The 27,131-nt window shown below is 43.5% G+C and overlaps 1 protein-coding gene across 1 annotated transcript in view; it reads left to right on the forward strand.

The window, feature by feature from the left end:
- The window catches only part of PEMT (phosphatidylethanolamine N-methyltransferase), a 297,675-nt gene extending 271,072 nt beyond the window's left edge, over positions 1 to 26,603 (forward strand). Inside the window, exons 6-7 of the mRNA XM_082261246.1 lie at positions 16,580 to 16,654; positions 26,440 to 26,603. Coding sequence (XP_082117372.1) covers positions 16,580 to 16,654; positions 26,440 to 26,488 — 124 coding nt within the window. The 3' untranslated portion in view covers positions 26,489 to 26,603. The remainder of the gene's footprint in view (positions 1 to 16,579; positions 16,655 to 26,439) is intronic.
- The last annotated feature ends 528 nt before the right edge of the window (positions 26,604 to 27,131 follow it).

The following is a 27,131-nucleotide window of genomic DNA, read 5'->3' on the forward strand; positions in this document are numbered from 1 at the left end:
TGTGTACAGAACACCTCAAGGGAGCTATATTGTATTGCATTTTCATAAAATTACAGTGGCTGCAAAATGAAAAGGAAAGGTTTTAATAACATTTAATTACAATATGACTTGTTTCGCAATTGTATTTATTTTTCTTTCTTTGCTATTTTATTCCCCACAAAAGGGGAGTTACCCTTTAAATTTGATGGTGACTGAGGGTTGACTGCAAGTCATTCCACAGATTTTCTATGGGGTTTGATGGGCTCTGACTAGGCCATGCAAGGACATTCATCTTTTTCTCCTTCAACCACTGTGTGGTCATTTTTGCTGTGTGTTTTGGGTCATTGTCATGTTGAAAGGTAAATCTTCCCATTGAAAACTTTCTGGCAGAGGGCAGCAGATTTTCCTCAAGATTTTGATGGAATTTTGCCCCATATATTTTTCCTTCTATCCTGACAAGTGCTCCAGTCCTTGCTGCAGAGAAACACCCCCATAACAGGATATTACCACCACCATGCTTTACTGTGGGAATGGTTATATTTGGATGGTGAGCTGTATTGGATTTCTGCCAGACATATCATTTGGTGTTGAGACCAAATATTTCAATTTTAGTCTCATCTGACCATAGGACCTTTTTCCATGTGGACTCAGACTCTTCATGGTGCGTTTTGGCAAAGCTCAGTGGTGACTGCATGTGGACTTTCTTGAGGAGTGTCTTTTTTTCACACAACCCTCCCATACAAGCCACATTTGTGGAGAATTTGTGATGATATTTTCACATGCACACAATGACCACTCTTTGTCAAAAATTCCTGCAACTGCTTCAGAGTTGCTGTAGGCCTTTTGGTAGCCTCTCTGACCAGTTTCCTCCTGGCTCTTTTATCCAGTTTTGATGGACATCCTGATCCAGGGAGGGTCTGTGTTGTACAAAATAACTTCCACTTCCTCATAATAGACTTCACACTTCACTTTGACATTTTTTTTTGTATTCATCTCCTGACTTGTGCCTGTCCACAACTTTATCCCGGAGATTCTGGTGACAGTGCCTTGCCACCCATAGTTGATTATTTGCTTCAGTTGCGCTACCAGGGACTTAAATTCTCAGGGAAAGCTCTTTTCATGCTGAGCTAATCAAAATGACCACAGATGATCACTGCTGAAAGTCAAATGGCTTGGTGTTTATTAGCTACACCTGATTGAGTTTAAAAGTCATTTTTAGGAGGGGGTGATCCTTTTTTCAACTTAGTGGGTGGGGTTTTGAATTGTTAGTATTTGTTTTCCTGACATGTTGGTCTTTTATCTTTCACTTGGATGTTATAAATTGCACTACAGCTGGATGAAATAAAAACTGTATCCGTCTTCAAATCAGACGGCAAAGCAACAAAATGTGATTATTTTAAAGGGGGTGATTCTTTTCTATACCCACTGTATGCATCTCTAAGGGGTGCTCGGAAACCCCATAACTGTGACCAAGCTGTTTCTGAAAGATCAGTCAACTACTGACGAAGCTGGTAAGATGGATACCTAATGACATCATCACGGTACATGCAACCACATGATTCGGAGCCCCTGCTTCTCTTCTCGGGCTTCGTGATCCACCTAAAGGGCCAGCAACTGGCTGCAGCAATGGTTTAAAGGGAACATATATTTACTTTCGTTGTTACTATGGCCAGGATCACGCAAACACCATTTTAAACATTTTTCCTTTGGTCAGGTAAAAAAATATAAATAAAATAAACTATTAACTCCTTTATTTAAATTAAAGTGGTTCTAAAGGTGGAGGGTTTTATGCCCTAATGCATTCTCTGCAGCTCTCCCCTATTATACATATTAGGGATCGACTAATTATCGGCAAAGCCGATATATCGAGGGCCAATATGCACTTTTCCCGATTTATCGGAATCCGCCCCGAAGGTGACCGATATTGCCGATATTTCGGGAAAGTGCTTGTACCAGAGTGATGCCTGCAGCTAGAGGCAACCCCCCCGGTACCGGCGTCCATAGCCGACGGTCTGCTGTCTTGTAATGACAACCGATGCGGCTGAGAAGCCACTCGGCTGTCATTACAAGGAGCAGGAGGGGGCGCCCCCCCTCCCGCCACCTTCCGCGGCTCGCCCAGGTCTCCCGTCCCACAGGGAAACCCAGGCAACCAGCTTGCATGGCCCCTGAAGACCCAATCAAAGCCGCATTCGGCTGTGATCGGGTCTCCATGCAAAAACCCAGAAAGTGATGTCATGAGTGACATCACTTCCGGGTACTCTGCGCCAGATTAAAAAAATTGACAGCATTCAATATAGCCAAACTTGGCGTTTTGAATGCTTTTAAGTGCAGAGGAGGGGTTTGGGGTCTTTTAGACCCCCAGATCCCTCCACACAGGCACCTGTCAAAAAAAAAAATGTTTTTTAAATGTACAAAAATATCGGCCGATACTGATATTCATTGGCCAAAATATCGGTATCGGCAACGAAAAACCGATATCAGTCGATCACTAATACATACCTCCCAACTTTTTGAGATGGGAATGAGGGGCACCTATTACAAAATGTATGTAGGCATTTTACACACCCCCTGCCATGCGCCCTTAAAGGAGAATTATACAAAAAAAAAATGATTGGTTAACTCACAGGTGCTTTTTTTTTTTTTTTTTTTTTTTTACCACTACTATTCCTTTATATTGGCTTTTGAAACTTACAAATGCAGCAATTTAGAAATTGGATGAAAGGTTTAGCACTGGGAAACACATTTTGAAAGATAAAAAGTGCATTTTATATACAACTATATAGATCAGACCAAAATGAGGGACGGAGAAAAGAGGGACAGAGGGACTTTGTTCCAAATCAGGGACAGTTGGGAGCTATGCCATTATACTTGCGTGAGCCCAGTCTCAATCCAGGGATATGCTCCTTCTACTTTACTGGAGAGCAAGGCAGCCGCAGAAGTCATTGGCAATCACAGACAGTGAGGAGAGAGCTGGGGGCGGGGCTGAGCCATGCTATGTGTGTCAATGGACACACACAGCGTGACTCAGCAGCAAGCCCACATGAATGTCCCCATAGCAAGCGGTTTGTTATGCCGGCACTCAAGGGGGGGGAGGGGGAGCCAGGTGCACTGATCGGGTACCGCAAAAGAGTAGGATTGGGGCTGCTGTGTGAAAAATCATTGTACAGAGCAAGTAAATATAACATGTTTATTATAAAAATCCTTTAGAATCACTTTATTTGCCTAGTCTTCACTTAAAGGAATTGTTTGCCGAGTGTCGTACATGCCTGGCCATGGTGACAAGATGGGACGTTGATGGATAAATAAATTAATTTTTAGAACTGATGAGTCTTTGAAGGCAGGTCAGGTCACACTTGTATATTGGATTTGGAAATACTATGTTAATATGCTGTGTGGACCTCATATATTTTGATATATTGGGCTCACTTTGACATGTTGACACTGGGATAAGAATCTCTATTTTAAGCTGTGTGACTGTAATTTTCAAAGGTCATTGAGAGAGATTCAATATGGCATTTGCAATAGATTTCTGGTGGTGTGGATGTAGTCTGAAGCCTTCCATCAAATAAAAAAAAAAAAAAAGCAACGTTTTCTTTGTTAGTACGGACGCATGCGTCAAATTCAAGAAGTTCTTATTTGCAACACTTTTACTGTATACCACTATTGTTTCAACAAAACGAAATTAATTCGGAAAATACCATCATATTGGTAGGAAAGGGAACTTAAAGAAGACAAATAGTTGACTGTGTCGCATGTGGAATAATTGCGCCAGATCTGTGAGACAATTATGGGACACAAGTTGTTTTTAAAGTGGTTGTAAAGTCAGAAAACCCTTCTGTGTGCAGCAGACCCAATCAGCCCCCCCCCCCTAATACTTACCTGAGCTCCTTCTCTATCCAGCAATGTCCACAAGTGCCTCAGCCACCCGGAACTCTCTCTCCTCATTGGCAAAGACACAGCAACAGCGCCACTGGCTTACGCTGCTGTCAATCAAACTCAGTTAGCCAATCAGGAGAGAGAGGGGGCGGGCTGAATGGCAGCTCCGTGTCTGAATGGATACAGCAGCGGCATCATTGCCCTCTGTTGCCGTCAATCAAACTCAGCCAATCAGGAGAAAGAGGGGGTGGGCAGAATGGCAGCACTGTGTTTGAATGGATACACGGAGCTTCCCCGTAGGAAACTGCTTGCTGTGGGGGCACTCAGTAGGAGGGAGGGGCCAGGGGCTCCAGCCAGGGGCCTGAGAAGAGGAGGATCTGGGCTGCTCTGTGCAAAACCAACTGCACAGAGGTGGTAGGTATAATATGTTTGTTATTTTAATAGAAAGAAAAATAAGAACATCACTTTAAAGGCAGAAGATTTTCGTTTTTTTTTTTACTTTAAAAAAATCTCATGCATGCAGTCCCCGGGCCCGACCCGTCCCACCCCTTCCTGCCCTGCCCCGCCTTATACCTGAGCACCATCTCAATTGAGTGTGCATGAGAGCAGCATCTCTCTGTGCTCTCTCCTTTCTCATTGGCTCAGACACAGCAGAAGGGGCCATATACATCGCTCAGTATAAAAGAGTACACCCCAACAGATTTGTCAGAAAACCTTTCCTTTCCTTTCAGAATGAACATTTTCTATGGGACATTATACTACAAAATACTCCCAAAAATGCAGGCCATTGATTGCAACCAAGATTGTTAATTTGCACACACAAAAAAATTATTTTTTCTAACAAATTTATGTTACAAAAATGAATACACCCCAATGAAAGTCTTAGGAGCAAAGCTTAACTTTTAGACAACAAAATTCCAATTAACAAGAATTCAACTGCAAGTGAGTATAGTTATTGTGAGGATATAAGTGAGGATCCTTGTGAGACCTTACTGGGATCTGGGGGCCCTGGCATCCCCACCATGCCCTAATTGGGGCAGTGAAACCTTTGTTACTGCATTTCCATCTACACACACTTCCCCTTTCTGTCAATCAATGATTTTATTCTACATGGCTCTCTCATCACTTGGAACTTTTGAACTGGAAACCATTAACCACTTTACCACCGGAGGATTTTGCTGTCTTACGTCCAGGCCACTTTTTGCGATTCGGCGCTGTGCAAATTTAACTGGCAATTGTGTGGTCGTGCGACGCCGTACCCAAACGAAATTTCCGTCCTTTTTTTCCCACAAACAGAGCTTTCTTTTGGTGGTATTTGATCACCTGTGCGATTTTTACTTTTTGCGCTATAAACAAAAAAAGAGCGTTTATTTTGAAAAAATAACAATATTTTTAACATTTTTTTTATATGAAATTCCCCCCCAAAAAATGTAAAAATCAAAATTTTTTTACATTTTTGGCCAATTTGTTTTCTGCTACCTATGTTTGGTAAAAAAAAATCACAATAAGCATATTTTGATTGGTTTGCGCAAAAGTTATTGCATTTACTAACTAAGGGAAAGATTTCTGTCATTTTTGGTGTTTTTTTTTTTAACGAGTAATGGCGGCAATCTGCGTTTTTTTTTTTTTTTTTGCGGGACTGCGACCTTGACTGACATTTTTGACACTTTTGGGGGTACCAGTGACATTACTACAGTAATCAGTGCTATACATATGCACTGTTACTGTAAAAATGACACTGGCAGGGAAGGGGTTCATTTTTTGGAGAGGGAGGGGTTAATGTATGCCTGGTGCTTACTAACGTGTGTGGGGGGAGGTGACTGAGTGACACAGGGACAGATCGCATGTTCAGCTATGCTGAACCCTGCAATCTGAAGCCCCGTACACACGCACCGATTGTCAGCCGAACGATCGGCCGACTTTCGTCCAGTGTTGTTGTGTTGGTTGAAATGTGCTCTAGACTGCACACGAATTTTGTCGGCCAACAACAACCAACTGCAGAAGTGATGTCATGTTCTGGTCTACTTTTCGTGTGTTTTTTTCTTCTCTGAGCATGCCCAGTCTTGCTCATCTGATGTTTGTCGGCCGAAATCTGTACTGACTGACGAACAATCGGCCGTTCTGTTGTTGGCCAACAAACATTTTATAGCATGCAGACCAGATTTTGTTCGGCCGAAAAGTCGCAGTCGGTTGTCGGAAGCATCATACGAACAAGCCGACAATCGGCCGAACATTTACGGCCGACTATCGGTATGTGTGTACGGGCCATTACCCTGTCTGTCACTTAGGAGATCCACCCGCTTTGTTTACACAAGCGGGTGGATCTCCAGACTCGATTCCCCGACGATCGGGGAAGAGCGGCGGTGATCACCGCCCCTCCTCCCCTGGCCCAACTCCCGCTGTGACTGAATACAGCGGGAGTGAGCCTCCGGCGGCGCGCTAGCGCCGCCCACAAGGGGAGGAGTCCAGCGACGTAGGTCTACGTCACTGGACGTGAACAAGCCACTGTGCCGCAGTAGAGGCACAGTGAGCGGGGGTAAAGTGGTTAAACTCCATACTGTACACCCCTGAATCGCATCTGAAACGCATTGGGTTTGGAGGAGTTTTCCATTTGATGCTTCATACATCTTGATGAGCATCTTCTGCAAGCCGTGATATTTTTATTGATGTTTGTACACACGTGTTGTAATGTTCAAATACCTAGGTCTCATCAAATACATGAGACACTGTTTTAATTTTTTCAAATAAACTATATATTTTTTTATACTTTTTTGATATATGGTTGCCCTTATAGTCCCACCTACTTAGGGGGCTTTTCTCTTTCTATAGTTATTCATTAAACAGGTGTCCAGCAGACAGCCGATTATAAAAGGGCTTTACTTAAAAGAAAACGCCTTCCCATTTCAGGCTGTTAGCAATGGCACAAGGCCTGAGAAAGAAAATAATTTCTTTACACATGAAAGTTGAAGTCTACAAGAAGATCAGCAAAGCTTTAGTGTCCATTCACACTAATACGACTTGTCAGGCGACTTGGTCAGCCTGACAAGTCGTGCACCGTCACGGTCCATTGTGTCGTACAGGAACGGTTCTAATAGCAGCGACACAAGTCGCTCTGACTTAGAAAAAGGGTCCTGCACTACTTCGGGGCGACCTGGAGCGACTTGCATAGACATTCATTTTATGAAGTCCGTGCAAGTCGTGCCGAAGTCGCACTGCACGTGACTTCACAGGTCGCCCCCGAAGTCGTGCCGCTTCAGTGTGAATGCGGTCTTATCACTCTGAATACTGTAGCAAAAATGATACAAAAATGTAACAAAGATGGAACTGCAACCACCTCACAAAGACGTCCAGGCCATCTTTTGAGGTTAACACCTCGACAGGAGCGTCTTCTGATGAGAAGGGTTGAAGGAAATCGCCGTGCAAGTTCGTTGCAGTTAGCTAAAGAAGTAGAAAGCCAAACTGGGGTGATTGTTTCCCATGACACAATACGGCATACACTGCAGAGAAATGGCATGCATTGGTGTCATCCATGAAGGAAGCCTCTTCTAAAGCCCAGGCAGAAAAAAGCCTGCCTAGAATTTGCCAGGGCCCATGCTGAAAAAGAAGACTATTGGGACCGTTCTCTGAAATGATGAGACCAAGATAAATGGTTTTGGAATTGATGGCTTCAAAACTGAATGGCGTTGCACAGGTGAGGAGTACAAAGGAAAATGCGTGGTGCCTACAGTGAAACATGGTGGTGGCAGTGTCCTCCTGTGGGGCTGCATGAGTGCTGCTGGTGTCAGGGAGCTGCATTTCATTGATGGTATCATGAATTCATAGATGTACTGCTCTATATGGAAAGAGAAGGTGCTACCATCACTCCGTGCCCTTGGTCATCATGCACTTTCAACATGACTAGCAGGGAGGATTACGGGTATTTGTGCTAGGAGGGAACATTTAGGGGGGATTTGTGCTAAGATGGATTTGGGAAGAATTTGTTCTGGGAGGGACAAATTATTTTTGGGGGGTGGATTTGTGCTGGGGTTATATGGGGAAAAAAAAGGTTTGAGCTGGGGTGATTTGGGGGGTGGGGGGGGGGCAAAGATTTGTGCTGGGAAGGGGATTTCAGTAGGAGGCGGATAAGTACTGGGAGGAGGGGGGAATTCATGCTTAGGGGGTAAGCATGAAGATTAGTGCTCAATTCTTTTGGGGGGGGGGGGGGGGATTTTGCTGACACAGAATGCTCATACATTTTGGGGGGGGGGGCACAATTTGGCATGTTCGCCCTGGGCACTAGACGACCTTGTCCCAGCACTGGCAACATCTATCTTTTTCCATTTTTCAAGAATGACCTTCTTTAGAGCCTGGATACTGGGTGGAAAGTGATGCTCGTCTCTTCAGAATTCCCCATAGGTGTTCGATTGGTTCCAGATCAGGAGACATACTTGGCCACTGAATTACTTTCATGTAATGAGCTCAACAAATGTTCTATAAAACTCAGTCGTGTCCAAATTTTGCAAATTGTTCTTGTGTTCATTGATATATTGATTAAAATTCAACTTTTTTCTCATTTATGCTAAGCACTGTATATAGCTTTTTTTTTTTTTTTCAGTGGGAACATGGTGGTACACAGTTCCAACTTAGAATGTATGTACTGACAAGGGGTGCTTTGGCATATTAGAGGGTGTATTTATGCTGGCTATTGAGGAAACCTATTATCGCTGGGAGGATGTATTGTTGCTGGGGTGGATATATTGTTGTTGGGGAAATTTATTGTTTTGGGGTGCAATTGTTGCTATCTGCAAGGGGCCTATTGTTGCTGCTGGTGCATCTATTATTGTTGCTGGTGGGGGGGGGGGGTCTATTGTTGCTGGGTAGGAATCTACTGTTTTAGGAAAGGTCTATTGTTGCTGGATAGTGGAGGGTCTATTTGGGGTGGATCTTTTGCTGCTGCTGGGGGGGAGGGGCTAATGTTGGAATGGATATCTTTTTTGCTAGTGGGGGGAATATTATTGCAGAGGGGTGGGTGTCTTTTGTTTTGTTGCTGGGGAGGGAAGATCTATTGTTGCTGTAGGGGGTATATTGTTGCTGTTGGGGATCTGTTGTTTTTGGGTGGGTCTGATGTTGTTGGAGAAGGATCTATTGTTCTGTGGTGCTATTGTTGCTTGCTGCTGGGGGTTAATTTTTGCTGATGGTGGATATATTGTTGCTGGTGTGGTATACATTGTTGCTGGGGAGGAATCTACTGTTTTGGGGGAGGTATATTGTTGCTGGATGCTGGGGGTCTATTGTTTCTGGTGGGGGGGGGGGGTCATTTTTTGTTGGGGGTTTCTATTGTTTTTGGCTACAAGGGATCTATTTTAAATGTCATAAATTACACTGCTCAAAAAAATTAAAGGAACACTTTGAAAAAACATCAGACCTCAATGGGAAAAAATCTCATGCTGGATATCTATTCTGATATGGACTGGGTAATGTGTTAGGAATGAAAGGATGCCACATTGTTTAATGGAAATGAAAATTATCAACCAAAAGACAATAAGGTGTGACCACCCTTCTCCTGCGCTTGGTATCCAAGCCCCTCGACCACACTCCTCACGGGACTCACACCTGGCTTCTAAGATGGCTAAGGTCTTGCTGCCCATAACGGACTGGGGTAGTCCACCGATACTAAAAGCAAAGAAAACAAAGAAAGGGCGCACCGACCTAGCGCATTATCCTCAATAACAGGCTTTATTTGTGTAACATATAAAAATGAAAATATATCATGTCGAGCTAGATTGCTCAAATGTCCGGGTTAGTCCATATAATCGTCCATAACCGATGAGATGGCGGCTGACGCGTTTCGAGGCCTAGCCTCTTCCTCAGAGCTCTGAGGAAGAGGCTAGGACTCGAAACGCGTCAGCCGTCATCTCATCGGTTATGGACGATTATATGGACTAACCCGGACATTTGAGCAATCTAGCTCGACATGATATATTTTCATCTATGTCTGTGAGTAGCCATTTTTATATGTTGCACAAATAAAGCCTGTTATTGAGGATAATGCGCTAGGTCAGTACGCCCTTTCTTTGTTTTCTTTGCTTTTCGAAAATTATCAACCTACAGAGGGCTGAATTCAAAGACACCCTGAAAATCAAAGATAAAATGATGCAGCAGGACTGTCCATTTTTCAGAAATGTCGTTGCAGTAACTCAAAATGGTCCTCAGTTGTTTGTATTGCCCCCACGTGCTTGTATGTATGCCTGACAACATCAGGGCATGCCCCTAATGAGATGACAGGTTGTGTCCTGGGGTATTTCCTCACAGATCTGGACCAGGGCATTACAGAGCTTCTGAACAGACTGAGGTGTAACCTGGTGGCATCAGATGAACCAAAACATAATATCCCAGAGGTCTATTGGATTTAGGTCAGCTTGGGGACCATTTAATGGTATCAATTCCTTCATTCTCCAGGAACTGGCTGCATACTCTCACCACATTGTCGTGCACCAGGAGGAACCCAGGACCCACTGCACCAGTGTAGGGTCTGACAATGGGTCCAAAGATTTCACCCCAATACCTAATGGCAATCAGGGTGCCATTGTCCAGGCTGTAGAGGTCTGTGCGTCCCTCCATGGATATGCCTCCCCAGCCCATCAATGACCCACCTCCAAAACGGTCATGCTGAACAATTTTACAGGCAGCATAACATTCTCCACGGCTTCTCCAGACCCTTTCACGTCTGTCACATGTGCTCAGGGTGCACCTGCTCTCATCTGTGAAAAGCACAGGGTGCCAGTGGCGAACCTGACAATTCTGGTGTTATTGGCAAATGCCAATTGAGCTTCACGGTGCCGATTAGCGAGCACTAGAGGACATCGGGCCCTCAAAACCACTGAGGTTCGTTTCTGATTGTTTGGTCAGAGACATTCATACCAGTGGTCTGCTGGAGGTCATTTTGTAGGGCTCTGGCAGTGCTCATCCTGTTCCTCCTTGCACAAAGGAGCAGATACCGGTCCTGCTGATCGGTTAAGGACCATCTACGGCCCTGTTCAGCTCTCCTAGAGTAACTGCCTGTCTCCTGGAATCTCCTCCATTCTCTTGAGACTGTGATGGGAGACACAGCAAACCTTCTGGCAATGCCACATATTGATGTGCCATCCTGGAGGAGTTAGAATACCTGTGCAACCTCTATAGGGTCCAGGTATCGCCTCATGCAACCAGTAGTGACACTGACCCTAGCCAATTGCAAAAATAGTGAAAAACAATCAGAAAAGGTCGTCTCATTGTTGCCCATCTAGTGCCCCTGTTGTTAATTTCATTAACACCAAAGCAGCTGAAACTGATAAACAACCCCCTCTGCTACCTAACTGACCAGATCATTATCCCAGGAGTTTAAAGAGGAAGTAAACCCTCCTCTGTAACTTGTACCTATAGGTAAGCCCATGATAAGGCTTACCTATAGGTACTGTAAATATCTCCTAAACATGTACCGTTTAGGAGATATTTACCTTACATGCAGCCAGTGACGTCACTGGCGCATGTGCTCTGAAGGAACGGCCGTTCGTGCCGTTCCTTCAGCGCTCCGTGCCGTGACCGTCGGCTCCCACGTGCATGCGCGGGAGTGACGTCACCGCGGCTCCAGGCCAATCAGATGGCCGGATGCCGCGATCCCGGAAGACGGGCGACTGGACATGTCACCCGTCATACAGGTAAGCGGACGGCACGGCGGGGGCTCGTTCTAAGGTAAGTATTTCATAATGAGCTAGTATGCGATGCATACTAGCTCATTATGTGTTTCTCTTGCAGGTTGTAAAAAAAAAAAAAATGTTTTTGGGGTTTACAACCTCTTTAATTGGCTTGATGCTATACTCTGATTAAAAAGTGTTTCTTTAATTTTTTTGAGCAGTGTATATAGCACCACAAAAAGATACTTGAATCTGTATTCTCTAAAAGGTCTGGAGCTGGAAGGAGGCTAAGGTGATGAGACAGCGGATGGAGGTATATTTATATATACATATAATGTACATCCCAATGTGTTGAAACATCGGTTCAGGTGATAAAATGGCTGCCTGGACTGTGGCCTGTAGATTATGGGGCTCTCTCCCTCTACTGCTAGCTGGTTGTCAATGCTGCCTTTTAGATTATTGTTTTGTTACTAACAGGAAAGTATGGAAGAATTGCTCTCAAAATATTGGTTTCCCTGCTAATTGTTAACGCTTATATCCTTATTATACTCAAATATCAGTTAAACTGTTTATTAAGCATGAGGTAAGTGACTCTGAGAAGCACAACAACTAATGATGGCCTATTTGAGGCCTTGTAAATCACGACGTGCCGTTGTGTGGTATTACATGGCTGCTTCATCAAAACAATCAGCGATCAGGAAAGGCTGTATTATTACCTGAACGCCCTGAGACACATTCTACGCCAGATATTATAGACCAAAATAGACCTTCAGAGAGACATTATTATAGTGCTAGCAGTATACAGACCTCTGTACTGTTCAAATATATATGAGCGGCCTATTGATTTACCTCACATCACTGCACTAAAAGTCTTTAGGATGCATTCACACATGAGCAGAGCAATTTTCAGGTGTTTTTAGGATTATTTTCTTACGCTTTTTTTTATGTGTGTATGAGCGGTTTAGTTTTCAAACAGTATACACACACACTATATTGTCAAAAGTATTGGGACGCCTGCCTTTACATGCACATGAACTTTAATGGCATCCTGGTCTTAGTTTGTAGGGTTCATTATTGAGTTGGCCCACCCTTTGCAGCTATAACAGCTTCAACTCTTCTGGGAAGGATGTCCACAAGGTTTAGGAGTGTGTCTATGGAAATGTTTTCCCATTCTTCTAGTAGCACATTTGTGAGATCAGGCCACGATGTTGGACGAAAAGGCCTGGCTCGCAGTCTGTGCACTAATTCATCCCAAAGGTGTTCTATTGGGTTGAGGTCAGGACTCTGCGCAGGACAGTCAAGTTGCTCCACTGCAAACTCGCTCATCAATGTCTTTATTGACCTTGCTTTTGCACTGGTCCAAATCATTTGGTGGAGGGGGGATTATGGTGTGGGGTTGTTTTTCAGGGGTTGGGTTTGGCCCCCTTAGTTCCAGTGAAGGGAACTCTTAAGGCGTCAGCATACCAAGACATTTTGGACAATTTCATGCTCCCAACTTTGTGGGAACAGTTTGGGGATGGCCCCTTCCTGTTCCAACATGACTGCGCACCAGTGCACAAAGCAAGGTCCATAAAGACATGGATGAGCGAGTTTGGGGTGGAGGAACTTATATATAATTGAATTGGGTAATAACAAAACAAGATATATAAATATATTGTTTATTGAAAACAATATATAATAATGACATATATGGTTAAAAAATGGCAAGCTCAGTACATTACATCACATCAGCAGGTGAATAGTGACCACAAGGCCCCAGGGTGTAGACCCAACGCATTTCCGAGTGACAATAGTTACTACTCCTTCTTCAGGGATAACCTTGGATAGTGGTCTGCAGATAATTAATTAAACAAACAAAAAAGTCATTTTACAAAAATATCACCATGGTATAATCTCAATAGACAGTTTGTAAACAGATAGTGTCCTGAGACAAATTTGCAGTGACCGTGTCCCATTTGAAATCAAGGGGACTACATGACCACCTTTACATCCCCATGTGAGTCTACACGGCCCAGCACGGGCATACATTATATAGCACGCCTTTGTGAATGAAGACTACTTGTGTGCAAACCTCCTAACTTTTTGAGTTGGGGACGAGGGACACCTATTAGCAAAAGTATGTAGGCATAGGACACACCCCCTGCCACGCCCCCTTAAAAGAGAAATATGCAAAAACAAATATCAGTTAAACCCAGAAACACTATTGAAAGATAAAAAAGTGCATTTTATATACAACTATATAGTTCAGACCAAAATGAGGGACAAATGAGGAGGAAAGAGGGACAGAGGGACTTTGTTCCAAATCAGGGACAGTCCCTCGAAATCAGGGACAGTTGGGAGCTATGTGTGTGCAACACATATACTAGCACAACCTCCCAGAAATCACACTACTTCCCCTGACAATACTTTCAGCTGCCTCTCTCTTTAAAAGGATGGGGCCATTTTTATTGTAGAGGCCTGGTTATAGAGGGCTCATCATTGGTTGCTGTGTTTTCTGCCATTTTGGGACAGAATAATAAGGAAGGTTACATTATAGAGCCAGCCGTCTGCCCGGGATAATTGGAACATTCATTTCACTTATCAGCCGTCTTGGCATTAATAATAACTGCCAGCCCATTCTATAAATAGCCGTCTGTAAAATGCTTTTTCCCTGTCCGTGGTGCTGGATGGAGAGCGGACATTAAATGTCCCTCAATCACCCATCTGCTGTCAGAGGTATCCGTGTGGTACAAGCTGGCTATGCTGGTGGCGGCTGTGTGGGTATGGGGAACTTAAATGTGCAAGAAAAAGGGGGCTGCTGCTAACGAGTAAGGTGTAGTGCCTTTAAAGTGTAAAAGTAAAAAAGGTCAGTGCTGCTCATCACACTGTTTTGCAATGTGTGTGTTATATCATAATGTAGAATTACAGTGCTGGGTGCAACTGGAAGTGAATCTATATACAAAACAATATCCAATATTGTGTGTCAATCTATAATCTATCAACCATAAACAAAAACATATATAAATATCATCAAGTGCTAGTACTGTATACGTGATCGAATATATATCAAATCCATAAAGAAGCAAACAAAGTCCTTAGATAATAAAGTTCATAGTGCAGAAAAAGAGTGCTCCAATGGTGTTATTCACAAAGTGCTTCAGTGCTGTTATTCATAAAGTGACGGTGCTCCACTTGGGTGACCCCACTTACCAGAAAAATGTATGTATTGAGCCTGGTATGATCTCCTTAGGGCTGGTGAATCCACTCTTTCCAAGATAACAGGAGTGCTGGATATATCACTGTTTGAAATCCTCATGAAATAGAATACAAAAGGCCCGCCATGGTGAAGTATGTAAGGGAAATTTAATAAAATTCAATCGAAATACACTTACAAAGGTACAGGAAGTAAATAGCGGTCTGGTCCGGGGGATAGCTATTGAGAACGCCTAGTAGGAGGGTGAAATTCCGCGTCTAGCAAGGCAGAGAGCATACGACGTGTGACCAGGGCCATCTTTAACACAGGGCAAAAGAGTCAGCTGCCCCAGGCCCATTCATTGTTGTGGGGCCCAAAGCAGCTGTCCCTTGAGCATTCACTAACAGCAAATAGTTGATTCGTGAATTTGGGAGGGCCCAAGAAAATGTTTGCTCTAGGCCCAATTAGTAATAAAGATGGCCCTGCGTGTGACGTCAGTTCCGGGTACTTCTGGTCGGTGGAACGCACGCTGTGGAAACAGCATCCACCGGACCAGACCGCTGTTCCACATACATCCGAGATGCCATTCATTTGAATAGCACCTAAAATCACGGTGCGGTTCTGCCACGATTGTCGCGTGATAAATGGGGTTGCAATTGCGGCAACCCGCGTCCCCTGAAGCATGTTGCCCAAAAGTAGCTCCTGAACCTTTGGGCGACAAGCTTCACATGATGCGGTTTATCGCGCCAGAAAGATTCATCGGTCCAGAAGACGCCCATAAAAGTTCCCTTTGAATTTTAGGCACCATTCAAATGAATGGCATCTCAAATGTGCAATCTGCGATTTGTCATTTGCACCTTGGCACTGTGAAATCGCGGGCAGAATCATGGCATATGTGAATCCTACAACGCTGCACAGTATTTTTTTATCTACAGATGTCGCTAATTTGTATAGGCAGTTTTTTGGTATAGATGAAGTAACCTTTTACTGGTACCCCCATGCATCAGCAAACGCAGCAATGTTTTGTCCACGCCAAGAACCACATGGTGCGGCGCAATTTTAAAAAAAAAGGGTCAGTGATTTCTTTCCCCACGTTTCTGAGCTGCCTATACACAGGACACAGGTTGCAAAAGTGTGAACCAGGGCTGAAAATGATGGGGCTTGTATAACGATTCCTATATATTTTTCCCGGTTAGAGTTATATGCTTTATGACTTCCTTCTATGATATTACTCAGAGTCCAGAATTTCGCAAAGAAAATAAAAAAATGTATGTCTCAGTCAGCCGACGCCAATAAAAGTTCCCCTCGCAGGTATCAAGCGGTAGGACTCGTCAGAAAACAATATTATGGAACGTAAATCTATGCCATAACCATCCCCAAGGCCTGCCTCGTGAAAAGGCTCCGGCCGCCCTACGCCCGCTTCGGATATTAAACATACGTAATACGCTCTATACAAAAGCTTTGCTGCAAATCAGTGATGTAAAAAAGTCCTATTTATAGAATCCTGCAGTGCTTTATTATTGACGTTTTAACATACACGATGCCCAGAAGGCGCCCGCTAATCACATTTGTCTTTTATTTGCGGGCATTTATTAATGCGTAAGCCTCGAGTGCTTCTTCTAAGAGGACAGAAGACATGCCTTTCGCACTCGGCCTTTCTGTGGAGCTTAGCTAGTACGATGTTTCCCATTGCTTATGCAGAGTGCGGCTCGATTTGGCGTGAGTCTTATCTGCCTGCTGTAATTTTAGAGCCGCGTCGAGTGCCGTCATGAGGTTGAAAGCCCAGATGCAGCCATTACCAGGCATATTCGTGTGCACTCAGAAATGATTGGCGTTTATTACAGCTGCTCTTCCGCACACATTCTGATATTTTGTGTATTTTGTCTTCTGTTTAACCCAGGAACTCAAGCCCAGCGGGTCTCGTCCTCACAGCGGTGGTCACCATTTGCTACAAAGTCGCCATTTTGTTTGAAGGGTAAGGCACTTTCAGATTTTTTTTTTCAGAGCAAAGAGAACCAGTCCCAAATACAAATTTATACAGATAAAAAAAAGGTGGGCAAACATGGGCCCTCCAGGTGTTTCAAAACTACAAGCCCCATCATGCCTCTGGGAGTCATGTTTGAGGCTGTTAGTCTTGCAGTGACTCATGGGGCTTGTAGTCCTGCAACAGCTGAAGGGCTATTGTTTGGCCACTTCTGTTTTAGGACATTATCACTCTGTGTTTTTCTGCATTAGATGAATGCCATTCACTGCAAGGGCATATAGGAAACAATTGCTTTCTATGTGCCCCTTTAGGTGGGTTGCAGCACGTTGCAGAAAATGAAGACATGCTGAATTTTACCACAACACACTGGTGCTCACCTGATGTCAGCTCTGGTCGCAGCTTCGCTGTGTTAGTTGAGAATGAAATGTCATATTGAAATTTCAAAACAGTTTAAAAAAAAAAAAGTAGACAGTGCCTTCTATTGTAAAAGCCCCACCGCCGACATACAACACACATAGAGTTGGGCCGAACTCCCCCCAGTTCAGTTCAAGCCAGAAATCTCAAACATTGCAAAAGTTCAGACCCAAACCCTATTAAAGTCTACGGGACCCCAACTTGAAAAATCAAAAGTCTACATTTTGAAGGCTTATATGCAGGTTATTGGCCATAAAAAATGCTATGGGGGACCGGGTACCCTGGTGGACATGTATCCAAAAAAAAAAAAAAATAGTTTTTACAGGAGCAGTGATTTTATTGGTGCTTACAGTGAAACAATAAAAAGGAAAAATTACTTTAAATATAGTGCCAGGGGGGTCCCCCTTAGTCTGCCTGTAAAGTGGCACATCTGTACCATGTATAGAACCTGCTGCAGCAAAATTGACATTTATACATTTTTAAAAATTACATTTAAATTGCCGGCAATACAAAAATGTTAAACAGCATGGGGGTCCCTCTTTTTAACTAACTGTAAGGGGAACATTCTTCACAAAGCCCACCAATGTAAGGAGCATTCTTCCCACTGACCACCAATGTAAGGATCATTCTTCCCACTGACAACCAATGTAAGCAGTATTCTTCTCAAAGACCATCAATGTAAGGAGCATTCTTCCCATCATGATAATGTACCATGAGCAGTAGAGATATTAATGATTGGCAGGGTTCCCTGAGACCTAAAAGTTACTTCAAGGGTTCCTCCATGTTATGAAGATCAAGAAGGGCTGCATTAGGACAATGTACCTGCATTGCAGCGTGCCTCAACCCACAGGGCATCACTGCACGTCAGAAATCTAAATGGGTCCTGAATGTTTTTAAAGAATCGTGCCCAAACTTATAGGCTTTCAAGTTACATGCCTTTAGGACAATACTAGATAGGCATGTTCCAAAGTTCTTAGCTGGGCTGGATGAAGTGGACCTGTACTCAGGAGGAGCTGGCTGTAGTCTTTCTTTCCCTTACGAAGCTGGGGTCTAGGGTAGATTGCAAAAGGCCTTTTAAGCCAGGTCAGAGATCCCTGTGTGAGGCTGCTTCCCTGAAGGGTCCTCGAAAGATATTTACCTAGCTAGGAGATAACTACAGAGAGCACAGTCCTGTGAGTACTAATGACCCTGGCCAGAGAAGGCACTATAGGGAGGTGGATGCTGAGGTGCTACATATGCTTTTACTTTTGACTACTCTGGACCATCCTCTAATGGCGCTTTTTCCACTGCATGGAACCGAACGGTTCGGCTCGCTTTTGTGCTTTTCCACTGCTGGTACCACATGGTACGGTGTAGGAACGGTTCGGTACGGTACGGTACAGCGGCGCTTTTCCACTACATGGAACCAAACGGTACGGCTCTCAAAAACAGTACCACCTCGATTGTGCTTCCAAGAGGTACCATACCCGGTACCATATCCCACAATCCTTTGCATGCAGTCACTATTTGCCACTGATTGGTCAGAGAATCGTTGTTATCCCACCCACATCCCACCCACTTAACTTTAGTACTACTTTAGTGGAAAAGAAAACCATACCGTACCGTACCGAACCGTTCCAACACCGTACCATGCGGTACCAGCAGTGGAAAAGCAAACCGGGCCAAGCAGGGCTGAGTAGAGCCGAGCCGGTACTTGCAGTGGAAAAGTGCCATAAATGTGATTAACTGTGTAATGTCCTTGTAATGTGACTGTAATGCCGTTTCCTGAATACCACCAGTAGCAAAATGAATTGTGGGCAGTCCTTGCTTTGGAATACAAAGGTCTATGGCTGCAAATGTCATGTTGGGGCCTATGGCAAGGAGAAGGGCATAAGATGGTGGAGGGTTCAGCCTCAGCAGAAAGGACAGTGTTTTAGCAGGGCTGGAGCCAAATAGAGCCAACCACAAAGCCCCTCTTACACCTACAAATCAATGGCAGTCTGACACTGTTAGCATGTTATTGCTCAAGAAACGATGACCTGCAGCTAGGGACAGATGGCAAGCCCAGTATGTAGACTAATTGCTTTTAGGGCTGCTCATCTGTTCCTAACCGCAGGTAGTCTCTCAAAGTGCGATTACATGTGAACAGCTGCAGAGCCTCTCAGCCTGTTGTCCATTTGTACAGACTGAGGGGGCCACAGATAATTGTAAACACCTGTCTGTACCCACCCATAAAAAATACGGTGATCTGGGCCGTGTACATCCAGGAACAGCTGTGTGAATGAGCCCTTAAGGTATTTGACTCCCCTGTTCTTTTACGTATCAAAATTTGGATACGTTTAAAGGGTCAGTCCATCTTAGACCCCATTCAGACTAGCGCGACTTGTCAGCCTGACAAGTCGCGGTCGGTCGCTCGCCATTGAGTAGTACAGGACCCGTTCTAATAGGAGCGACACAAGTCGCTCCGACTTAGAAAAAGGGTCCTGTACTACTTTGGGGAAACCTGGGAGCGACTTGCATAGACTTCCATTATGTGAAGTCCCTGCAAGTCGCGCCAAAGTCGCACCGCGACCGTGACTTCACAGGTCTCCCCTCGAAGTCGGATCGCCTCAGTGTGAACCGGCTATAAAAGTGGTGTTTTAGCTGTAGGTGAAGCTTGGTGGATTTCTCATACTTCTTGGATACTTCAACAGCGAGTTCTCCCAGCGATAGTTCCTGCCCCCCTGGGAGTTTTGGGTGTTCTCGCCCACCTTTGTGTGTCCTGACCTCTCCAGTTACATTTTCCATAGTATGAAATAAATAGGGTATCCAGCAGGAGTAGTGGGAGTCCCTCACAGACTGTGTGCCGGCCATTTTTGTTCACTATAACAGTTGGTTCCCATTTTTCTTTGGCAAATTTTAGATTTTGAAAAGGATTTAAAGGACAAGATTTAACTGGCTTCTTGAATATTTACGTACAACATGGCCGCCTCCTCAATGTGAAGCCAATGAGTAAGCCATATGTTTGCGCCTCACTGTGCGTAACCGTGACCTGTATAGGCATAAGTGGACCAGTCTGCTCTCGCTGAGAGTTTATAATTGGAAGAAGCGGAAAGACTGACGTAAATAGGTTGTAATGGCTATTTGTTATTGGGGTGTGGGCGGATGTGTGAATGTCATTTCTATTTCTGTGTATAAGGAGAATGAAAAAGGAGATAAAGACTGCAATACCAGAAATCAGACGAATCAGAAGATTGTAAAGATTCCGCAAGGAACACAAACACTGAGCTGTTTCTATAGAGGAAGATGAGAGAGACAGTTACTAAAGACTAAAATAAACCACCAATAAAAAAAGAACTATAATTTGTTTGTACTTATGGATCCCCAACTTCGGGCCCCCTTTTACAAGAAGTAAAGGGCTTTATTAAAGGCATGGCCCACCTGTTGCAAGAAAAAAATGAATGCACCCTCATTAGTAAAATAAAAAAAAACGTCCATTTGTTAAATGTTAGCATTCTATCCTGCAGAGCAAGTGTGTTGTGGGGGCAATGCACAGGCTCCTGCATTGTTTACCCCAAGCCCCAGGTCCATATGGAGGTACAAACCTTCTGTTATGGGGCTGGAGGAAGTAACCACCACTTGTGGTGGTGCTATCTGCTGCAATGGAAGATGGGACTTGTAGTCTTCCCATTCACAGATCCCTATAAATGGATGATGTCGCTGTGCGAGCGGAGCCACACCAAATCCAAATAAAAACAGAAGGCTGCAGGGAGAAGGTAAGTGGGAGAGATGTTTGAGGATGGAGGGTTGGGGAATGCGACTATTGTTATATCACGGTCACGTGATAGTTTACATTTTTTTTTAGGGTTTTTTTTTGATATGTACAAAGAGAGATCACACAAATGCTTATAAGTATAACATTTATTAATAGTGATGACAGATAAAGAGAAAATATAACAAGAATACTTGGCTAAAGATGTTGTTTCGCCACGGAGTCCCGCCTATGATGGCATGGCGTAGGTGACTGCAGACGCATGCATAACGCAGCTCTGACACAAAACTAGAGACCACTTGTGGCTGTGGTAATATAGAACTTGAATGTAAGGAAAAGACCACCCCCCCTCCCCCACCAACTACCCTTGTAAGCAACAATATGACCTTCTAAGGAAAATGGCACATTCCTAAAGGAGAGGGAGCTGGCTTGTTCATATAGTCAGCTTACAATTACATTCCTATAAAATGAGTCATCCAAAGTAATCAGGAAAACCAGCATATTAGAGGCTTTCTTATGTCTTGTATGGCCCATTAACCAAGTTTAGAATTCATAATTAGATATTGTAAACCATAGAAAATATGCAATTTCCCTATCAACTATGTTTTATGTAAACCCTAAATATGGGTGTAATATGAAATATGGTCACAAGGGTGGAGTATGGATTTAAGAGATGCAGAGATACAGGCAGCTCGATAGGCAAAGCTCGGTTTTCTATGCAAAAGTCAACCTTGGCTCCATCCTTTGCCTCAGCATTGGTAATTGTGGCAAAAGGTCCAAAGAAGAGTGGGAGCCAAGCTCAACTTTTAGGGTCTGATCCCACCTGTCCAGTCTGGTGCATTCCATGTGTGTTACATTAGGGCAGCCATTCCTTTGAATGGGTTGCCATTGCACCAGGAAAAAAATAAACAAGCTCAATGTGGGACTGCTAGTCCTGGAATGTTCATGATGACATCAGGGTATGACTGCAAAGAAAAGCAAGTCTCACAGTTGGGACGAAGCCTGTGCGAGTAAGAGAGGAAGTAAGTATAGTTGTTTTTATGGTCCCCTTGGAAAAAAAGAGCATTTAACCCTTGCAGTGTTGGGGGAGCATCATTGCAAGGGTGTGTTTTCCCAAAAGTTCAGCTTTATTACTTATTATTTTTTTTAAACATTTGTTCAGCTTGAATTTAGGATAGATTTCTCAGGATTTTATAAACATCCCTGATCATTTGTAAGGATGTCAGGTAATGGTTTTGCCTGCTATCTGCTCTCTCAGTGCAAGGAAAAGAGGTCAAAGTGTTTACAGAGGTTTTAAGGGCTTTAAAATAATAAATGTGCGTGTTAACTAAACCAGTAAAATGATATGAATATCCCTTGGGGTTATTGTATATAAGGACATTCAATTGCAGGTCTCCAAGCTATGGCCGTGGGGACTAAATCCAGCCTACTACAGGATTGCACCTAGATATTGCTAGGTTCCACCCACCGTGCTGTCTTTTTTTCAAGTCAGTTGGTTGCTAAGGTTGCTGGCATCCTAGCAACCAGTGACGTGCTTGCCCCAGCAGGATGGAACATCCTGTATCCATACCTACTCTGCCTCCTGGCTCTTGCCCTACTGATTTACTGACTATGGAAGCAAGGTAAGGACAAACTGTTGTAAAGGGGGCTCTGATGGGGACTAGGATGTAAGGGGGACTCCTAAGACAAACTTTAATAGAGCTCTGATAAGAACCCTGATGGAAATGGGGTAATCTGAAGGGAACCATGATGTAAGGGGGGTACTAAGGGGACACTGATGTAAGGGAGGAATCCGATGGGGACTCTGAAGTAAAGGGTGCTCTAGACAGGGACCCTTTATGTAAGTCAGGAGCTTTGAAGGGGACTCTGATGTAAGGGAGGCTCTGATGGGGACTCTGATGTAAGGGAGGAATCTGATGGACACTCAGAAGTAAAGGGGGCTCTGATGGAGACCCTTTATTTAAGTGGGGAACTTTGGTAGGGACCCTGATGTAAGGGGACTCTGACAGGGACACTTTATGTAAGCGAGGAAATTAAATCGGGACCCTGATGTAAGAGGGGCTCTGATGGGGACCCTGATGTAAATGAGGAATCCGATAGAGAACTCATATAATGAAGACCATGATGTAAGGGGAAGCTCCTAAGGTGGACTCTGATGTAAGGGGAGCTCTAAAGGGGACCCTGATGTAAGAGGGAACCTGATGTAATGGGGAAGTCTGTAAGGGGAACTCATTAGGTAGACTCTGTAAGAGGCGACTTTTGTCCTAAATCCTATCAGACTGATTCCAAAAAAGATCCAAATGCATGTTGTAAATTTATTTATAAAACTGATTTTTTTTTCAGCCTGAAAACATTTGTAAAATGTACTCATACTGAAAAGTTTGGAGACCCCTGGTGTATTTCATTTCATAACCTGCCCAGGGGGAAGTAGCGCCTCATTGGCTGCTAACCCATTTTCCACTGTCTTAATAAAAATATCTGTATTTGAAATAAATGACAAGTCCTCTTTATCCTAAACCCTCACACCTGCACATCCACGTGAACTTGCAGCACTTGCCCAATAAGAGCCAGGTCAAGATATTCTGGAACACGTGCGTCCAGTGCGAAGATTTCTGCGCCTGGTAATACAGGAAATAATAGACTGCACATTAGCAGAAAATTGAGGCAGAGATTGTCATTCGGGCGTAATAAGTGTCCCAGCCAAAGTCTGCACATCCAGCTCATTACTGTCCGCTATCAGCGCACACAAACACACCCGCTGTCTCCTGGCCAGGCTTATTTTAGCCGGGCCCTGTCAGGTTACAACTAATGACGGATAATATCTCGTCCACCTGTGCTGGCTGAGGACCTCAAACTGTCCTTGCAAGTCCTCTGTTCTGTTGCCAGAGCGCCAATGTTGTTCCGCCCCCGGCTCGGCGGTTTACAAACAAGCAGAGACTGGCCAGCCGGCCATTAAATGCACTATGGTTATTAAAACGCTTTTCTAGTTATCCAATAACACTCCATGTATATACTAATTAACCCTCTTTGCCCTCAGTATCACATTATTGATGCCTCTGCATCTCTCTAGGAAAGCAGGTGGATTTTTACAGTAGGTTTGGACTGTATAAACCAACCCTTTTACTCTGGGGCAACCATTGAATTTTATTTCAGATTTTAGTGAAACTCCTCCAAAATATATTATACTTACAGCTTACAATGCATTAGTATGATCAGTAATATATCAACAAATTATGTTCCTCTTACTATGGTAATATATAAAAGATTCCGCGCAAATGGATAAAATTGAAAAAATTGGCTGCAGCCTACCCCAAAAATATAGTGTGAAGGCTATATTCAAATGATATAAGAGAGTAGGGTAAATCGGCGCTGCCAAATATTGTGAATCAGTCAATAGGCAAAGTGTGTTGCTTATAAACGCCAAATAAATGCGGGCAATTACACACAATCAATAGGCAAAGTGTGTTGCTAGTAAACACCAAATAAATACGGGCAATTGCACTAGACCAATAAATAGGTAAAAAACATACAATGAAGAATGCCTCATACATTGGTGGTCAGTGGGAGAAGGACCTACTTATATGGTGATCAGTGGAAGAAGGGCCCCATTACACTGGCAGTCAGTGGGAAAAAAATGTTCCTTACATTGGTAGTTAAAAGAATACCCCTTACATTGGTGGTCAGTGGGAAGTACACCTCTTAACTTTGTTAGCCAGTGGGATGAGGGCCCACCTTACCATGATTGTTTGTGGAAAGAATGCCTCCCTTACCTTAGTAGTCAGTGCGATAGGTGACCCTTACATTGGTTGTCAGTGGTAGAAGGGGCTCCCTTACATTGGTGTTCATTTGGCGAAGGTCCACCCTTACCATGCTGGTTATTGATAAGGATACATCCCTTACATTGCTGTTCAGGATGAGATAGTCCCCTGTACCATGATAGTTAGTTTGAAGAATGCCTCCCTTACATCGGTGGTCAGTGGGAGAAGGGCCCCTCTTACCTTAGTGTTTAATAGGAAGCATGCCGGATACAATGATGGTCAGTGGGAGAAGGACCCCTATAAGCATGGAGTTCAGTAGGATGTATGCCCATTACATTGGTAGTCAGAGGGAGGAGGACCTCTATTATGGTGTTTAGTAGGATGTATGTCTCACTTACATTGGTGGTCAGATCGAGAAGGCTTCTGTTACCATGATGCTTAGGGAGAGAAATTTTCCCCTTGCATTTGTTGCCAGGGCGAAAATGGCCTCACTTATCATGATGGATAGTGGTAAGAACGTCTTACACTGGTGGTCAGTGGGGCAGGTGCCTCTTACATTCGCATTCATTGGGAGAAGAATGACTCCTTTACAAAGAGATAATTGGTGCCAGTGGTTACATACCCAAGAGAGGAGAGCTGAGGCTCCACTGGTCCCATGCCTTTGGCTCTGCCAAGCGACATTGGTGACAGAGCTATGCAGGCTTGTCAGGCAGGAGGGAAATCTGCCACTGTTAAAGAACCACCTAGCAACCTCTGGGGGACCCTTAGGGGTTCCGTAGAACTGTGGTTGAAAAGGTTGGCATACATGCACAAATTGGGCAGGGTATGTGCATGTCCCTGGAGACTCCCTCACTGAGATGATCCAGCTATTTTCAGCTTGGTCATGAATTATTGATTTTAAAAATTCTACTGGCATGATAAGGGCCCAATCACATTATCGCATTCTGAATGGCACTCCAACACAACTAGCCATCAGACGTGCATTGGAGGGCGACACATTAATGTGCAGTGCATGCTCAATTTTTGTATTGTTAATACAATAATTTTGAATGGGCTGCCTGAAAACACATGTTGGCGCATGGCATAAGAATCGTTAGTGTACCATGATGGTGTAAATGGGCACCAGGCATTATTCTAAATGATATAAAACAATATAAAAAAATTGTTAAAATCATAAAAAATCAAAAACATTAGCAGCACTCATCCAGTGTAACAAACAAAATATAAAGTCCTATCCAGATGTGATGTTAGTGGAGACATCCAGTCCTTCTAGTCCTCGTGCAGTCAATATGAGTGTACCGTCACTCAGTGGATTGAATGGCTGTTGGACCCTAGGTGGATTCTGCTCAGTACCTATGGTTGGTATTTCATAATGCTCTACTATTATTATCTCAATGGGACATCTGGGTAATGTGTAGGCTGCTTCCATACATCGAGAGACCTCCACTGAAAAAACCTTGGGTAATATGGAATGCCACTCTGAAATATTAAAATCCAAGTGGAAAAAATATTTTTCCAAAATTTGATGTGAACTCCATAGCCAATCTGTTTCTGGGGCCGCTGACCAAACCCCTACCCCCCCCCCCCCCCCCCAACGCATTGGCTATTAAGTTCACTAGGTTTGAAAAAAACAAAACTTTTGTTTGAATTTTACCATTTAGGTGGGGAGCTACAAATTTTTGATCTAACCAGTACAGGGATAAAAACCTGACAGCAATTTCCATCTCTATCTAAAATGCAAAAAAAACTAAAAAAAACTTGGGTTAGGCTAATTTGTTCAGTTCATGAAGAGACTGATTTCTTTCACTTTGTATTTATGTTTCTATGTTTGTGAATTGCTGATCTGATTTCTGTTTTTTGTTTTATTTGTGCAGTCCATTTACAGAAGAAATTTACAGGAAGAAAGAAAAATTGAAGAAGTAAAATTTCAACGTTTTAAAATTTCCTGAAAACCCATCTCCACAGTCGAAGGCATTCCAACATGTAGTATTATTTAACCACTTGACCTCTGGAAGGTTTTACTCCCTTCATGACCAGGGCATTTTTTTTACGACTCAGCACTGTGTGACTTTACCTGATCACCACTGGGTTTTTAAATTTTTTTATTATAGAAAGGTAAAAATACAGAAAACAAAAAAATGATACTTTCTGTTATTGAACATATCCAATAAAAAATAAAAATCGAATTTCTTCATAAATTTTTGACAAAATGTATTCTGCCTCATGACTTTGGTAAAAAAAAAAAATCCCAGTTAATGTATATTAATTGGTTTGTGTGAAAGTTATAGCGTCTACAAACTATGGTATATTATGCAGCTATAAACGCTATACCGTAAAGGCAGTGATCAGCGACTTATCGTTGAGGAGTGATAAGGTGGCGGACAATCTGGCGCTAACAGCCACAGGCTGGGAGGGACTCTTACTGACACTAATTCAGTCATCTGTGATAATACTTTAAGCTGATACTGTACAAATGACATCTAGGGGTGAACAAGAGATTAACTGTGTGCCTACAAATGAGTAATGTGTGCTGCTTTTACTTACTAATCTGGCTGTTTTTCTCAGT

The sequence above is a fragment of the Pelophylax lessonae genome, assembly GCF_965119305.1.
Source record: "Pelophylax lessonae genome assembly, chromosome: 6".
NCBI classification, from domain to species: Eukaryota; Metazoa; Chordata; class Amphibia; order Anura; family Ranidae; genus Pelophylax; species Pelophylax lessonae.